This window comes from Prinia subflava, chromosome Z, assembly GCF_021018805.1.
Source record: "Prinia subflava isolate CZ2003 ecotype Zambia chromosome Z, Cam_Psub_1.2, whole genome shotgun sequence".
Lineage (NCBI taxonomy): Eukaryota > Metazoa > Chordata > Aves > Passeriformes > Cisticolidae > Prinia > Prinia subflava.
The window spans coordinates 37,779,232-37,797,409 of record NC_086283.1 but is presented as its reverse complement, the minus strand read 5'-3'; the positions used below and the strand labels follow the sequence as shown (position 1 = coordinate 37,797,409).

At 34.3% G+C, this 18,178-nt stretch overlaps 1 protein-coding gene across 1 annotated transcript in view; it reads left to right on the top strand.

The window, feature by feature from the left end:
- Positions 1 to 18,178, top strand: part of ADGRV1 (adhesion G protein-coupled receptor V1) — a 264,541-nt gene that overhangs the window by 42,052 nt on the left and 204,311 nt on the right. Inside the window, exons 19-30 of the mRNA XM_063423040.1 lie at positions 1,335 to 1,552; positions 2,601 to 3,344; positions 5,379 to 5,752; positions 7,744 to 7,920; positions 9,403 to 9,583; positions 10,200 to 10,402; positions 11,046 to 11,175; positions 12,595 to 12,675; positions 13,985 to 14,124; positions 14,543 to 15,152; positions 16,046 to 16,261; positions 17,486 to 17,701. Coding sequence (XP_063279110.1) covers positions 1,335 to 1,552; positions 2,601 to 3,344; positions 5,379 to 5,752; positions 7,744 to 7,920; positions 9,403 to 9,583; positions 10,200 to 10,402; positions 11,046 to 11,175; positions 12,595 to 12,675; positions 13,985 to 14,124; positions 14,543 to 15,152; positions 16,046 to 16,261; positions 17,486 to 17,701 — 3,290 coding nt within the window. The remainder of the gene's footprint in view (positions 1 to 1,334; positions 1,553 to 2,600; positions 3,345 to 5,378; positions 5,753 to 7,743; positions 7,921 to 9,402; positions 9,584 to 10,199; positions 10,403 to 11,045; positions 11,176 to 12,594; positions 12,676 to 13,984; positions 14,125 to 14,542; positions 15,153 to 16,045; positions 16,262 to 17,485; positions 17,702 to 18,178) is intronic.

Sequence of the window (18,178 nt, the reverse complement as noted above, 5' to 3'; positions counted from 1 at the left end):
TGCACAATTGTTTAATTATCTTTTATGTATTTTTATTTGATTTGTTTGTTTTAAAGCCTTGAAATAGATGCCTATGGCTGTGAGTTAGATCTTTATGCTTGTGTTGCAGATCTAAAAAATTAAAATCCTTGTTAAAAGAGTGTATTTAATATATATTCTATGGTTGGTTTTATTACTCTGCTCTTTGAGATTTTTTTGGTCCTTAATAATATTTTTTTTTTAATTGATGGTGTGAAGAGTGATGATTTGAACTAAACACATACACACATAAAGGTGCTTTATGGAAGCACATGATACCAAGGTCACCATCATCTGACCTTGCATAGTTCTTATTGATAAAAATTGTTTGCTAGGAAACAGCCTCTTCCACACCCTCAAAAGGATTTGACTTCTGTTTAGTATATAAGAAAAAGGTCATAGTAGTTTATAATCTAACCAGTGAGAATACCTAAGGCAGCACTGACCTTTCAAGGGAGTAATGAATTATTGCAACAGTGCTACACTGCTGGAATAGAACGCCCTGCTTAATAACAACAAAAGGAAACCTTTGGAAGCAATAGAAACATACTATGTTTCTGTTGCTAGACTGCTTTACTGAGTTAATTTTTCAGATTTGTATAATAATGCTTTAAACAGCTTTTTTTTTTTTTGCTTTTAACCACACAAAAAAAAAATGGGGGTTTTTGTATGTAAACATACTTTGTTAATAAAGCAACTTCTTAATGTTCAGTTCAGTTCTTCAGTATTTATTTGTAAAGCCTTTTGGAAATTGGTGAAATTGTGTTACCAGATAGCTATGAGAACAAATAAAAGTTTTTAAAATTTATTTATTAAATTCTTTATATGGAATAATCAGATATATGAAGGACCTAGCATATAACCCAAATTAATACCAATACAAAAAAGGCTAAGGCACCTTGCTGGTTAAAGGAAAAAATATTTGTAGTTAAATGCCTTCTCTTTCTTCTCCAAGAGTGGCCAGTTGACTCAATTTTTAATGTTAATTTGCTGAACTATAAATTTATTTTTATTATTAAAAAATAGAAATGCAAGACAAACTTATGTTCCTCTAAACAGTACTATTTCTCATGTAGCTTCATTGATTTCTTTCTAAGATGTCTGTGGTACACCTGGGGGTAAAATTATATTGTGAAATTGCAGTCTGTCTAAGAGTGTTGTATTATTGTTCATGGTCCTATTTGTTATTTGTGGTTATTTAGAACAATGCATATTATTTCCCACAGTAAGAATGATTAGTCCATATTTTCCACTGTTAATGGAGAATGCTGATGCATACCTGCCAGGACATTCATTTTTTCTGTGTCTCTGAATAGGATTTTGAGACACAGAGGACACTTTGGGAATGTCTCATTAACCTGGCAGCTGTTTCATAATGATTCTATATTGAAGCCAGGAGAAGAGTTCTATGAAACTTATGGGACTGTATACTTCATGGATGGTGAAGGATCAAAGTTGATAATGCTCCATGCTGTTTCAGATAAAATTCCTGAATTCAATGAATTTTACATTTTGAAGCTGGTGAACATTTCAGGTATTGTCTTCCATATAACCATTCCTATCTGGTAGAAAATAATTATATTTAATCAATCAAAAAGAAAACAATCCTGGAAAGAGCTTTTCCTCGATGCCTATGTCATCCTACACTTTTCTGGTGAGATTTTAGGTTTTGTTTTTCATTTATTCTTTAATCTAGGTACATGAACGCAATTTTGGAATCTGACCTTTAAAAAAATGCATTTTGGAATCAGAGATGTAGAGCTTTGTGTAAAGCTGAAAAAATGCAGACATAAAGGTTATACGTATCTACCATAATGGGGATTGGCTGATTTGTTTGCGTTTTTGTAGAAATTTCTGTAAAATACAATTAGTTACCACTTTGTTTCACTTAAATTGCAACTGCTACAGGCCTGCTACTGAGTAGAGTTCCAAATCTGATGGACTTTTCCACCTCAGTAGTATTTATAGTCTTCTGTGCCAAGGTACAACTGGAAATAAGTTGACATATCCGTAAGTGAAATCTGTATGCATGTACAGAAGATTTCCTACTTACTGGTGCATGGAGGCTCTACAGTCACATCAAGATCCCCTTACTGTGGACAAGTGAGGTGACTAATGGCAGGAATTGGGAGCAGTTTTAACACACAACTGGTTACTGATTTTGCAGGGTAATCTCTGCTTATTTGGAGGCAATGAACCAAATGTTGCCATTTCATGTTTGTTTAAATCTTGGAGTACAATGAGAAATGAAGTTGACCCCATGTTTTTCAAATGAAACAAAGGCCACCTATCTCAATACTAATACAGGAAATCTGACCTAATCTTGTGTTAACTGAAAGACAATTATATTCTGCAATTGAAAAACAACATGGCTTGTATTCTATGAAAATGTTCTCTATAGTGTTTTAAAACCAGTACAGTTAATTTATGTTAATCTTAAGTTTGGAGAAATTTTTGGAGAGTTCAGAGACTTTTAAAACAAGATTTAGGCCTATTTAAAAAAAGTATTTTGTTAAACATTTTAAAATACTTAGTAACTTTTTTCAGACCAGTAACTTTTACTCTTAACTTCCACTGTATAGGTGGGTCTCCTGGTCCTGGTGGGCAGTTGTCTGAAACAAACCTCGCTGTAAATGTGATGATCCCTTTCAATGATGACCCTTTTGGAGTCTTCGTTATAGATCCAAAGAGTCAGGACAGAGAGATAGCAGAAGATATTCTTTCTGAAGATGACCTTTCCTATATTACAGACTTCACCATCTGGAGACAACAAGGCACTTTCGGTGTTGTCCGTTTAGGTTGGGAAATACTGTCCAGTACGTTTCAAGCTGGATTACCATCAATGGTAGACTTCTTGTTGCTGGGATCATTTCCAAGTTCAGTACAATCTCAGCCACACTTGAGACGCCATCACAGTGGAACTGATGCTTTGTATTTCAGTGGAAAAGAGGATGCATTTGGAATTATTGGTCTGGAATACCCATACGATGGAAGTACTGCAGTAACTAATTTTACATTTTCAGCATGGTTAATTCCTAAGGTCAATACTGATGGCTATATAGTTGAAAAGGATGATGGTAATGGGACCCTGTATTATGGTGTGAAAATCCAAACAAATGATTCTCATGTTTCTGTGGTGCTTCATTATACAGCATTAGGATCCAATATGACATACTTAGCCAAAGCAGCAGTCCTGAAATACCTGGATGAGAGTACTTGGGTCCATGTTCTGATTACTCTGGATGAAAGTATAATTGAATTTTACATGGATGGAATTCCAGTTACAGGAGGAATTAAGAGCCTTAAAGGAGAAGCAATTGCTGATGGTGAGCCAATAGGTTGTATTATTTTTCTTCATATGTGAAGTTCTGCAAAATACAGAAGTGTCTAGCTCCTTGAAAGATGTATGCAAGATTCTGAAATTATTATATCTGATCAGTTAGTTAAATTCATATTTAACTATTCAATTAATAGAAGATTCTAGGGATTTTTAAAAACCATATAAATAAAAATAAGACTGGGGAATTTTGAAAAAGCATCAGAACTGTAAGAGAGCTTGGATTGCTATAATTTAAAATTGCAATAATTTGAAAATAATAACTAACAATTATATTTCTATATGCATGTTTTTATGTATACATATAGTTATATATATTTATAATTATTGATTTTCATTAGATTTGCAGTACTGTGGCTAAAAAAGAATTTTTTGTCTTGATTTCTGAAACAAAACATCATAATATTTTTGATTCTAGTTATGTATTATATTACAGCTAAACCAATATTTTGTAAGCAATAGAATTTTTCAGGGCTAATATTTACTTAATTATGTATTTACATGGTATATGAAAATTTTGCCCATATGTTTAATGATGTTCCAAATAATATTAGCATGTGTACTTCAGTTCCTCTAACTTGGTATTTCCAGATGTGACTTAGTCATACATAACCATTATGGAATTTTACACTCAACAAGCGTAGCAGTGAGCATCACAGTAATTCCTTTATAAAGTCAGGTGTTGAATGGTGGGAATACATTTACATTTACTCTTTATTTTGCAGTTCCTCACTCTCCCATGTATTTTTTTTTTTACGTAGCAGTAATCTCCATCCTTTTCCTTTCTTTCTCTCCCAATAAGTTTCACAGGTTTTCTTTCATGCAGATAGGTAGTGAATGATTATCAAATTCTTGAATACAATCTCCTCTGTAATCAAAGAAGGAAAATTAAAAAAACATGCAGTGATGTTAAATGCATACGCATCTACATATATGTGCACAAACATAAAGTGAGCATGGAGAGGAGATGTCATTAATTCTCAAGTGTAGGGTTTGCCTGGTAGCTGAAGTCTAAGAAATTCAGCCTCTGTAAAAAAGTAGTTCCTCTGCAACCGAGTAGTGCCCCTGCCATTAATAACTGCCATCAGACTGTAGCTGTAGTGAAGTACTGTAGCTTAGAAAGGACTTTTTTCCCCTCAGTTTCTAAACCACAGATGTATGAAATGCTGTAAGGCTTTTGTTGCTAGAAGGATATGTCTGAGTCATTGCAAATTTTATGTTTTAAGGAGGATGGCATGTGCTCTATCTGGAGATACTACAAGTATAAGCTAAGGATTTACTCTCTCACCATTTAATGTTGGATATTACACGGAGCACTCTAGCCTGGTTTTGTTACCATCCTCTGCCTTTTGTCCTGGGACTATTAGCAATTGTTGTGGTTGCTTGTTTCTAGAAGTGACAATCAGTGGCACATTTCATTCCAAAATCAGAAAACAGCTGAAGAGATATGTTCTATATGTTTTAGAGTGGTAGGAATGGGTATGAGCTACTGGCTTAGTATATTTGTGAAAAAGCGGACTGTCATCCTCTGACTTGTTGAGTAGGATAATTGTTTGGAGAAAAATAAATGTTAAAGCAGTTGTAAAAAGTGCTTGGGAATTGGTCTACATTTCTACATTAAATATATAAAGATACAAAATGGGTAAAGCAAGGGTTTGGGAAAAAAAAAAGTGAGACGGGCTGCAGGTGGGCTCTGAAAATTTTTAGTGCAAAGAGAGAAGTTTCCAAGATTTATTAAGATATGGGATGACGAGAATATGCAGATAGAATTAGTAGGATGAAAAACATGAACAGTCTAGGAAGGAATTATTTGACCTCTAATGATCTACCTGCAACACTGAGATGAGGCTTCAGGAGCCTCCCAGCCTACATTTCAAGATCAATATGATTACTAACCCAGGGACAGCAAACAATTTACCATAGATTTTTTAATAATTACCTATATTATCTATTAAAAAAGAAACCAAACCAAAACCAGCAAAACACAATAATTACATGAGAAAAATTCTAATTTTCTTCTCAGGTCCAGGAATAATGAGAATTGGAGCAGGAATCAATGGGAACAACAGGTACACAGGTTTAATGCAGGATGTAAGGCTTTACGAGAGAAAATTGACACAAGCAGAGATCTATGAACTCCATGCAACTCCTGCAAAGAGTGATGTACACCCTGTCTCTGGGTATTTGGAGTATCGGCAAGGAGAAACCAATAAATCATTCATTGTGTGTGCAAAGGATGACAAAGAGGAAGAAGGAGAGGAGTTATTCATACTAAAACTTATTTCTGTGTGTGGTGGAGCTCGAATTTCACAAGAAAACACAACAGCAAGATTAAGAATACAGAAAAGTGATAATGCTAATGGTTTATTTGGCTTCACTGGAGCATGTATTCCTGAGGTAAGATGCTCATAAGGAAAACTACAGGAGTAGTTTTAGACACAGTCAAATTGGTAAGGCTAACTAACTTTGAAGGGTCTTGATTCCACTTTTTTAGTTTTTGTAGTTCAGCAAAGTTTTCTAGAATTTGGAATTGTGTAAGTTCTGTTTATACAGCCTCAGCCACATTGGCATTTTCAGTATCACTTTGTATTTAAATCTCCCCATATTATTTTTATTAAGAAAATTTATTTTAATTCATTAACCGAAGACTAGGGCTTAAAATTTCCTAGAACTTTTTTTTTTTCTTGTACTTCTGTAACTTCTAAGACTGTAACTTCATGTTGTCTTGGACACAGTTCATTTTCTTATTAGTATCTGGTACAGTTCTGTGGTTTGGACTCAGAATGAGGATAATGTTGATATCATAAAGATGGTTCGGCTGTTGCAAAGTTGGGCTTGACCTGAGTCAAAGACTTCTCTGTGTCTCATGCTCTGCTAGTGAGGAGCTGCACAGAAGTCTGGGAAGGAGCATGTCCAGGACAGCTGACGTGAACTGGCCAAAAGAACATTCCATACCATAGAATAACATGTCCAGTGTATAAACTGGGGGTTACCTGGAAGGCTGTTGGTCATTGTTTGGAAATGGGCTGGGTATTGGCCAGCAAGTGGTGAGCGATTGTGCTGTGCAGCACTTGTTTCTCCTGGGTTCTATTCCAGTCTCTCTCTCCCTTATAATTAAATCATTATCATTATCGTATGTGATATGAATTCACTTGATACTGGCTAGAAGTTGCTGGTTTTAAACATTGCATATTCTATGGTGGTGACCACCATATATGCAATATATAAACTTGAATCTTTTTTTGAGGGAATTGAAATAAACATGATTAATTGTTAGTTTTTTGATCATTATGAGGGAGAAAGACGTGATACACATTTCTATTATTATTAGATTATTTTGGAAAAAAATTCGTAATGCTTTCCAATTTGGGAACTCTTATGACTTTGCTAGTACATCCTTTCTAACAGAAGTCCTTACGATGTGTTTGAAGGCAACCATTTTGCCCGATGCTAGTTTTCAGTTCAGTTCAGTTTGCTTTCCAGGTGCCTACCATCTGCTACCATAATAGATTCCTTTAGTTTCAAATGCCACTGATAACTCTGTGATGCCACAGATCAGCAACCAACCATGAAGCAAAATTAAAAATTTATGTGGCACGTTAATTGTTTCGCCTTTATCTTATAGCATTGTTTTATCAGTAGTTTAATTTCATTATTTGTTGATATCTGTCTGCTAAGCAGCTGAAGGTGCATTCAGTATTTGCACGGTATTATACAGCAGCTCTGAAATTTATCTAATGCATAAGATAGCTTTAGTCATTCTGATAACTTTCAAATAAAATTATTTTCTATTTTAGCTTGATGATCATAATTTTTTTATTATGCTTGGCCAGTATCAATACCTGATTTGTTCCAAATGTGTGAAATTGTTCCTGCTGAAGGCAAGTTCTTTGTGAAGACAGAATTGGAAAGAGTACTGTAGCACAAAAAAGTTTTTCAGTTTTTCTTGAATGATAATAGTATAGTTTAATCTAAATGTATGTTTTGTTTTCTATAGTGTGTTTAGTCAGGGAAAGGAGGAATCCAAATCTTTCTTCAAATTAAAATTAAAATAATTGGCATTAATATAAAACAGTCTTTTGCTTTTGATATACACAGTTCAAACCTATTTATTCTGGTTTTGTGTCCGAGAGAAATGACAGAGTATGGTTACTGGCTGACCTCAGGGGGATGCTAGAAGCTGTTGCAATTTCCTCTAAGATTGTTCTGACCACCATCAAGATGAGTTTCAGCTTCCTATCACTCCAAAAGTGCTGAAAGTAGCATGACAGCAGTTAAAAATTGCTGAACTTTTGAACTGCATTACAGAATTCAATCTTTTACATTTATTCCTTTCCTTAGATTTACTTTGATCATAACAAATATGTCAATTTCTTGCTTTCTTCCAGGCTGCTGATGAGGGTTCCACTATATCCTGTGTCGTGGAGCGTACAAGGGGAGCCCTAGACTATGTGTATATAAATTACATTATCTCACAGGTTGATTCCAGGGGCATTAATTACTCTGTTAGCGATTTTTCTAACAGCAGTGGCACTATCATATTCCTTCCTTGGCAGAGATCAGAGGTAAACCCTACCTTCCTATTAACTAACTATTCATCCTGTCCTTTGCAAACCTGCGGGAAAACACCTTTTGAGGATGCTTGACTGGTCTTCATACTAATGAGTCTTTCCTTCACATGGCTTTTATTACATTTTGCAGGGTTTTTTTCATCTTTGACATCTAAGGAGTGATAGGATACACACCTATATATGTCTCTGTACATCTCACTTCATGCATTACTGTGCATACATGAACACTTAAATGCCCATAATTACACATTTAATGCACATAAGATATGTTTACATATGTATATATATATTCTATATGTATATCTATACATATACTTTTGAAACTGAAAATGATCAGGTTTTGATCTGAGTTTTGGAGATCAGTTTTATCTCCTCAATAATTAAATAGACAACAGTCAACTTCACTGCTGTAAACAAATGTCTTGCAACTGTTGAGCACATTCTGTCTCTTTTGATTAATCTTTTTCTGTGAGTTTGACCCCAACCCACAGCATGGGAATTTCACATTTAACTGGAGAACTGGAACCACAGTACTGTAGGAAGTTTATATGTGTTTTCTATTAGTATTTGTTAAATAGAAAGGATGGATTGATAGTAGAAAATACTGTCTTAAATTTCACTTCTGTCATTCTGCTGAAGTCAGTAGGGACTGAGTGAAACCTATTGATATAATTTGAAAAGATCGCAGTGACCCAGTTAAACAATGTAACTGATTATACTTTGGCAAATACTTATGATTTTGGAACATAGTATGCTCCTGGCAGTTTATTCAGCTTTAATTCTCTACCGAAATGTATTACTGCATTTCATACATTCATTTAAAGTTAAATTTGCCAAGATTTCCCAGTCTGGCAGCATGGATGAGGCCTGACTTATTTTATAAAGTGGCAGAAAAGACGTGGTGAGCCCACTGCGATGTAGCCAAATATACAGTCTACATAGAGAGGACCTAATGGTCATTACCCTAAGGAACAGGCTGGGAGCAGCTGCTCATCAGGTGAAAAATCTTAAGAGAATATCCATTGATATTTTTAAACTACTCATTCCCATGGCTTTAAATATGATCAGCTGCCTAAATTTTTTCTCTTATATATTTATCAAATCTTATCGCAATATATAGAAAATTGGAATTGTCTGAGATTAATATATCAGCCTGTGCAGAGCAGATTATGGTACCTGATAGTATGATCTGTAACCTCAAGTGTCAGGTGTCATTAAAAGCTCACTTTACTTGCTCTCTAAATTAGATTAATTGCTGTAAAGTCTCTGACAGCTCGATGAAGATGTTTCTGGAACTGGTGTTCTAAACTTATAAGGTTAAATTATATGGAGGGCAAAAATGTTCTCTACATTACTTTCTGAACTCACAGCAAATACATCTGATTGGCTAAAATCTTAATTGTTTAAAGGGTCATAAAACTCTTAAGGGATGTATGTTGCATAGTTTGATTTCTTCATGATTTGGTCCTTCTCTAGGTCTTAAATTTGCATGTTATTGATGATGACATTCCGGAGCTAAATGAATATTTCCGTGTGACATTAGTCTCTGCAGTGTCTGGAGATGGAAAACTAGGTTCAACTCCTACCAGTGGAGCAAGTATAGATCCAGAAAAAGAAACTACTGATATCAGCATTAAAGCCAGTGACCACCCATATGGTAACAATGTTGAAGATGATACAGTCTTATTGCAGATTTATGTATACTTCTAGCTCAAGAGGTAAAAATTTGCCTAGCCTAGATAGATGAGGAAGTAACATCAAGTATTACACTTTATCTAACTTGAGATTAATTCGTAATTTTTATACAAGAATGAAAGTCAAGTTACTTACTCTTGAGAATACTACAAAAAAGGCGTTAAAGCTGCCTGGACCAAACATGTGATCATCCTCTTTTGCAAGAAATTCAAATTAGATGTTGTTGATTTTATGCCAGTTTTTGTGAAATGAGAATTTGTAACAGAGAGAGATATTTAGGCATGCCTATTATTATACCAATAAGTACCCATTGTTATGATGTTTGGGTTCTTTTGGGAAGAGTTGAATTCATTCTTGTGATATGGTTTTTTAAGACTAACTTGAATATCAGTGAGAGAGGGAGAACAGTGTGTAGCATATTCCTGTAAATAACATAATGAGTCCTAAAGGCATATTAATATTTTTAAAATTTTATAAGCATTAAATGTGGATATTATAAATATTTTGTTTAATTTTTTTATTGTTATAATTTGAATTTGGTATCAGAAGCCATGTAAATAATAATTTTTGTCTTTCAGGTCTACTACAGTTCTCGGTGGGGCCACCTCCTCAGCCCAGTGATGAAATGATTCTGCCAGCATCTGCTGTACCCCATATCACTGTTAAAGAAGAAGTTGGACACGTCAGATTATTGGTAGTTCGTGCACAAGGGCTTCTTGGAACAATTCTTATGGAATACAGGACAGTGCCACTTACAGCTTTCAGTCCTCAAGATTATCAGGTATGGCCATTGCCAAGGTGTGTAATTATTGTAGAATTTAATTAGAGCTATTTATCCTGGAAGTAGCTATCAGTTTGAATACTTTAGCTCAGCTGCAATTCTTTTCAGTAGCTCACCTGTGATGCTTTTCACAGATACTGTTTAATTATGGTGTTGTGATAGATAGATGCATAGTACTCACTAAAAAAATAAAAATCACCATATGCTTTTTGCCTCCTTTGGGTGCAGCATGTTGTGTTTCCTAGGAAAAGCCTCTGGGTTTGATTTTGATCTCCTTAAGAAAATTGGCTATGCAGCAAGAATGTATGTTTCCTAAGTATATCAGACTTTATATGATCATACAGGTGCATAAGCAGGTGAAGATTATATTTGCATGTACTAGGATTTGTGTATATTCAACAACATAGGGTATAAGTAACTGTTTGCTTGTCTGACTGCTGTTTATGGAGAAAAATGTAGATAAATGAAGATGCTTAAAATTCAGTGAATTTAGATTGCTATTTCTTATAACAAAGACTCAGCAGATTTTTTTAAAGTTAAAGATGTTTTAATTAAGACAAAAAGAATTGAGATTGTATTTCTTTTTTCATTTGGTTGAAAATATTAAACTTGAACAAAACTGTGAAGACCTGTCATATTTCAGGCTGTTTGGGGCTCAATGGAATTTCAGCCCGGAGAAAGATACAAGTACATTACTGTTAACATCACTGACAATTCTATTCCTGAACTAGAAAAAACTTTTAAAGTGGAGCTGTTGAACCCAGAGGGAGGAGGTAAGGCACATACATCAATCCGCCGGTTGTATTTTCATTATCTTTATTCATCCCTTAAAATCTAACCTTGTGAACTATTTCCATGTTATTTCTAAAGACACACCCTCCACATAGCAGCAATTCTTTTTTGGAAAAAACCTGTCCTTCAGATGTTTTGTTAATCACTGCTGCAAATGACGAAATCTCAAAGAAAGTATATTACTACCATGCACTCAGAAACAATTGTTGCTTTTTAAATTACATGATTCCATAGTTGGTAGAGAGAATTAAAGTCATGTAAAAATTTTTTTGAATTATCAGTATTTAAGGTTTAACAACCAAAGGTGTGCTTTTTATCTCCCACTTGAGTGAAATCGGAGAAGTTGCAATAAACTGGCTCATAACTGATTCAAATGCATTACAGCATTAGAAAATTGTGGGTTTTCAGATGCCTGGAGAGTTTAGCTGAGTTGGAGAACTAGCTAGAAGCTAGTGTCTCATGCTGTGAGACATTAGTTTCACAACCGTTGGTGAGCATCAATGCTCCCGCCATGTAAAATCACTTTAGCTTTACAGAATTTATTTCCATTGCAAAAGGTTTTTAAGGGAGATTCCTCCTAGTTGGAGGAAAAGAAGTAATTCAAAATATTGAGAGCTACAAGGTGCCTTTTTAAGCTGATAATATTTTTCTAAACAATTCAGAATTGCAAGTGTGATGCCTTCTGGAAAGTTAGATCATATTAACATGAATGTCTGTGCTGCAATGTGGCACTATGGTGCTATGCTAGGATTCTTTTGATGAAAGTTGCATAGCTTTCATGCATGTGAGATTTTTGGTCAAGTAATTTGTGTTAAATGAAGTTTTCTTTTTGACTTTTTTTGGTTAGAAAACTTACAGCTAACTTTGGTAGTTTACTAGAGGCAGATACTTTCTGAACATAATCTTTTTGAGCTTTCCAACACTACTTCGAGTACAAAACTTAGGGTAAAGGCTCCATCAGTTAAGCTGCCAATTTTTTTCAACTTTCTGACACAAGTTTTTGATTTATGAGAAAATGTTAGAATAAGAGAATTTGACAAAGTCTAGCTACTGCTTCCCTCTTCCCCCTGCTTCATTCCCCATTTCTCCATTAGGATTGAGAAAGAGGAAACACAGAGAGAAAGGAAAAAAAAAAGAATGATAAAAGAAAGTTGTATGTTTTCTTTCCTTCTGACTTCCTTTTGCTGTTTCCAATGCAATAAATTAAACAAGAGGTAACATATTCAATATTTTTTCTAGCTTTTAGCAGAAATTCTGTATACTTGTATTTTGAAAATTGACACTTTCCTAGAATACATCTCTGTCTTTTTCTGTTGTCTGGAAATATTTAAATTACTTTCTGCTTTCCCTTTATTTATAAATGTATATATGTGTATATCCATATGTCTGTCATCTTAAAGTTGCTGAGCTCTTTAGAAATGATGGAAGTGGTAGTGGTGATGGAAACATGGATATCTTCCTTTCAACTGTCCCTCAACATGGTAAGCTTTTTTGATTAATCCTATATTTTATTTAAAATTGTAATAGCTGTCATAAATTACTGTGCTTAATACAACTTCCTTTACATGCAGTTGGAGATTGTTAATTTAGATTTCACATAAAGTTTTACTGAAAAAAATCTTTTCCATTTAATTTAGGTGTTATTTCACTAGCAGTCAGCATTTAATATAAAGCAGAGAACAAGAGATTCTTATATAATCAAAACTATATTATAAAACACAATATAGTAACTGCAAAATTTAAGTTTACATAATTATCTTTATTTGAACATTGTCAAATTTTCCTGGGAGAAAAAAAAGCAAAGGCATTTTTTAAATTTTAAAGGCAATTTTAGGCAATTTTAAGGCTACCTGATTTTATGCTTTGATACATTCTGTGTATAATTTTGATCCTTTCATGGCAAAAATACTCTTACAGCAAAGTAAGTTATGTTAGATTTTTTAACAAAATAATTTGATTTTTTTCAATTTTTCCACTTTAATTTCTTTGTGTTTCTTTTTATGTCATGATATGCAGAAAACATGATAATTTAATATTAAAAAAAAACCAACAAATTAAGAAATAACATAGAAGATATGGGAAAACCTTATGCATATAGGACTTCAAATTAAAATCTGCAGACATACAAGTGTTATATAAGCACCCTTATGCCAATAGAGTAATATTTTTTCTTTGTTAAAACTTTTTTCTTTCTTCCTTTTTTTCTTCTTTGTTGTTGTTGTTGTTGTTGTTGTTGTTGTTTTCTTTGTCATTGTTTCCCTTTTACTTGTTTCCATAAATGGTTTCTTTATGTGCCAGACTCTTTTCTCTCTGAGCAGCAAGTTATGTCACTCAGACAATATCTTTTGAAGTAGAATTTACTTGACTTGATAGGGTTTTTTTTGGTTATTTTTTTGACTCTCATTCCAGCTTATATTAGGATGAGACCTGTGTTCATCTTATCTTTCCGCTTATACTGTGGTTTACCGTATAACTCCTCACTATCCTGAATGCTGCTCCATTTTCATTCATTAAACCTGTAATTTTTTTTTAGTTCCTCCCTTAAAATAATACTTTTTTTTTTCGTTTCATAGTTCCATAGAAGGACTGAGAGGACTGCCTTACTGAAAGTCAGTTCTTTTTCCATACAGGGAGTTACCATGCATTTAAAAACAAACAAAATCAAGACAAACACCACAGATACTTCATACTGTCTTTTGTATTTTTCTAGCATATTTCTTTAGCTATTTTCTTTCATGTAAGAAGACATGAGAGTTAAAATTCACCCTTTTTGGAACTTATATTTAACAGCTAGCTTGGGAATTGCATCCCACATCCTTGTAACTATTGAGGCTTCTGATGATGCTCACGGTGTGTTTGAGTTCAGTGCTGAGTCCCTTTCGGTGAATGGAACTGAGCCTGAAGATGGAGATAGCAATGTTATGCTACAGGTTGGAAAGCTCTGAGTCTCATTTTGCTGCATTGTACTCTTCTGTCTGTTTTTACTGATGTTCTCTGATGCTTTTGTGATTAGTCTACGGGGTTTATAACAATTTTGTCATGAACATTTGTTTTTCCAGTCATGCAGTGTTTGCTAATATATATTATTCAACTTGAAACTAAAATAATAATAATGATATACAAAAGCTTAAAATCTTCAACTTATTTAGAATCAAGGGACTACTGTCTTAAAATAAGTGTTGACAATACAAGTTCTACAGAGCTAAGATGATCAGAATTACATGTTTTTAAAACACAGACATATCTTTAATTCATCATGTTATTTTCATTGCTTAATTACATTTCACAATTCTATGGTTGTTTTTTTTCATAGAACAAAAATATGCACATTTTTATATGTTTTTTTAGGTTGTGAGAAGTCACGGGGCCTTATCTCAGGTGACATTGCATTGGATCATATTCTGCGATCTTACCAACGACCTGATCTCTACAGATGGGAATGTAACATTTGATGTTGGCCAAGTGAGAGCAAATATTACATTACAGATTTCTCCTGATGATGTTCCCGAATTGGATAAGATGTTTTCAGTTTTGATCATCAGTGTATCCCTTGGTCGTCTTGGATATCATACTAATGCAACATTAACTATTTTAGCAAATGATGATCCATATGGAATCTTCATCTTTTCTGAACAAAACAGACCAATAAAAGTTGAGGAAGAAACAAAAAATATCTCTCTGACAGTTACAAGACGCGGTGGTCTCCTTGGTACAGTAATGGTGAAATATAGAACTATGGGTGATGAAGAAAAGTCACCCTTTCTTCCACCTGATGTTGTCAGAGCAATAGAGGGAAAAGACTATATACCCATTACAGGTTACGTGATCTTCGCAACCAATGAAAGTGAGGCCACAATATCCTTGCCTATTTTGGATGATGATGATCCTGAGAGGTCAGAATCTGTTTTTGTGGAGCTAAGCAGTGTTGTTTTGATCAAGAAAGTTCAGGATCGGCCAAGTAAGTGTCTTACATAAAGCCTACAATTTAACTATAAAGATTAGTATTTATATGTAACAGGAGAAAATGCAGCAGGATAAATGAAGAACTCTTTACCTCTGCCAAACTCTGTATAGTTAAGATATCTCTTCGTTTGCCTGTTGGCATTTATTTCCTTTGGCACACTCTTTTGTTATAAAAGCATGAGTATTTCTTTATCTCTTTTGCATTTCCTTATCCAAGGCCTTTCAGGCCAAATATGTTATAGTATTTGTGCACTAATACCTGCTCATTTAGCATTGTTTCTTGAAGTTCAGTAGTAGGAAATAACTAATCCAGTTTTTCTTATTCAAATACAAAAAAGTCTTATTTTAAAAAATGATGTAGAATTAGTGATGTGCTCCTTTCTTAGCATTGACAATTTAATTTCTCATTTACATAAATTCAGACCATTACAGATAGGTGCTTCAAAAATTCTTGGCATGTTTAATTGCTGCCCTTGCCCACAAAATAAGGGGTAACTTAAAACATAATTCCACTTGGAGCTGAAATCTTACCTATACTTCATCGTAGCAGGAGTAAAACTGAAATTATCCTGAACTGTACTGATCTTGCTGTTAGTCTTATGGATAAGTCAATCAATAAATAAATAAATTCACAATACCTCATTTTTTAAAAAAAATTATGGCTTGTGTGCTCCCCAGCATGGTAGAATAACATTCAGATTTTCTGCCAGAACATAATTTAAACACATTTATTTTGATGTAGTTTGTAGTTATGTTTTGTCTAATGGTAAAAAAGATAATTTTCATCAAAACTAGAGACAGTTAAACTCACATGTATGCCTACGAATTCTATAGCCATTAATAGTAAGCATTTCAGGTACCCCTCACTAAGTTTTCTTTATATTTCAGTTATAAATTCTCCTCGACTTGGCTTAGTGGGTGAGACAATAGCTCATGTGATTATCAATGCCAATGATGATGCTTTTGGAACACTGCAGCTTTCAGCTTCAGCTGTGCGAGTTGCTGAAAACCATGTTGGACCAATCATTAACGTGACCAGAACCGGGGGAATATTTTCAGATGTTTCTGTGAAGTTTAAAGCTATGCCAATAACTGCAACAGCTGGTAAGAGGGCAGAATAGCAGAACTATGCAGCCTGTGTTAAAACTGAAGCAAACAAGTGTGTGATGAATGCCCTATTATATAACAAGTATGAAATAAAAAGTAATAAGGCATTGACTGTGCTTAGCTAATATGAATCTAAGACCTAGGGGAAAGTTTACACATTATCACGTTTACAATTACACATTGGAGAATCTAAATGTGAAATAAGGGAAGGAATTGGGGTGTTTGTTTACTTAGAAGTACACCATCACCCCCCATAATACCATAGTAGTATATGTAAAAACAATTGAGTCCCATGTACATATTTAAACCCATCATTTATTGCTTAGTTGAGCTTATTGGAGAGGTGAGATCTAGGGACTCAGCTGTAAAACAAATAGGGAAAAATCTATCAAAACCCAAGGCAGCTTGTACTTCTGAAAATGGAACGTAAACCTCTCCAGTTGGTCCCTGCTGTAGAGAAGGTACATAAAGAAAGGAGAAAAATTATGAAGTCTTCAGGATCACTTAGACAGTTATAAATTGAGTGCACTATCTTTCAGCTGTGTCCAAATTGAATAGACAGGTGGTACATGCTCTGCGACCTTTTAAATTCATTTTTATGTAACAGAATGTTATAAATTAAATGTGTAGTTAGATTTATATCAGTATGCTTTAAATTAGTTTCTGAAGCAGAGCTGTGATCTAGTGTATCACAGATGTTTCTCTAGACAGTTGAGACAAGTTTGCCTAAAGTGAAGTCGACACATCAAATGTACCCTTTACTGAAATCTAATCTGATAAGGTGCTTTTCACTCTTAGTGAAAGTGTGATAAAAGTGAAACTGTTTTCACTTTTATCTCTTGGAAAGCTGGATAGCAATTATAAATCAAAGATGGAAATATCTTGGTAATGTGACCTTGTAAACAACAGACAATAATGGACCTTTTGTAATTACTGCTTGATCTTACAGTACAAGCTCTGTTTTGGTCAAACAAAGTTTTATTTTGATCCATCCAGACATCTAAAAGGCAGCAGAAAGTAAAAAACAACAACAACAAAAACAAAACAAAAAATCCCACCAACTTTTGAGGTCTAAAGGTAAAGACCCAATTAAAACACTGAGAAATGCATGTATAAGCAAAGAGAAGATTGGTATTACTGATAATGTTCACCACACTGAACCATAAAGCATTGATATTATCTGTGTTTTATTGTTTTGGGTTTTTTCAACAACAAATCTAGGTGAGGACTACAGTGTAGCTTCATCAGATGTTGTTTTACTAGAAGGGGAAACAAGTAAAGCTGTGCCAATTTATATAATTAATGATATAAATCCTGAACTTGAGGAGTCATTTTATGTTCAGCTGATGAACCAAACAACAGGAGGAGCCTTGCTTGGATCTTTGACGAGGGCAGTCATAACTATTGAGGCTTCTGATGACCCTTTTGGATCTTTTGGTAAAGGAGTACATATTTTCTTTCTTCTGTTAACATATTTTCTGGGGGTTTGTGGGGGAACTGCTACTTGGCAACTGAATAAAAACATTCAGAAGTGGAAGTGTGGGTGTGGAGAGTAAAGGAAAAGAGGAATGGAATTAAAACATGTAATAAAGGAATAATGAGGCTTTAATATAACAAAAAAAGATCGAGCCTCTTGGAGGCACCAAGAAGTAGAACAGGAGGCAACAGGCAGAAACTGCTGTCCATGAAGTTCACCTGAACATGAGGAAAACTTTTATTACTGTGCAGGTGATGGTGCACTGGAACAGGTTTCCCAGAGAAGTTGTGGAGTCTCCTTCAGTGAAAACATCCAAGAACTGTCTGGACACAGTCCTGTGCCATGTTCTCTGGGATGGCCCTATTTGAGCAGGGAGCTTGAATCTGATGGTCTATAGTGGTTCCTACCAACCTGACCCATTCTGTGATTCTGTGATT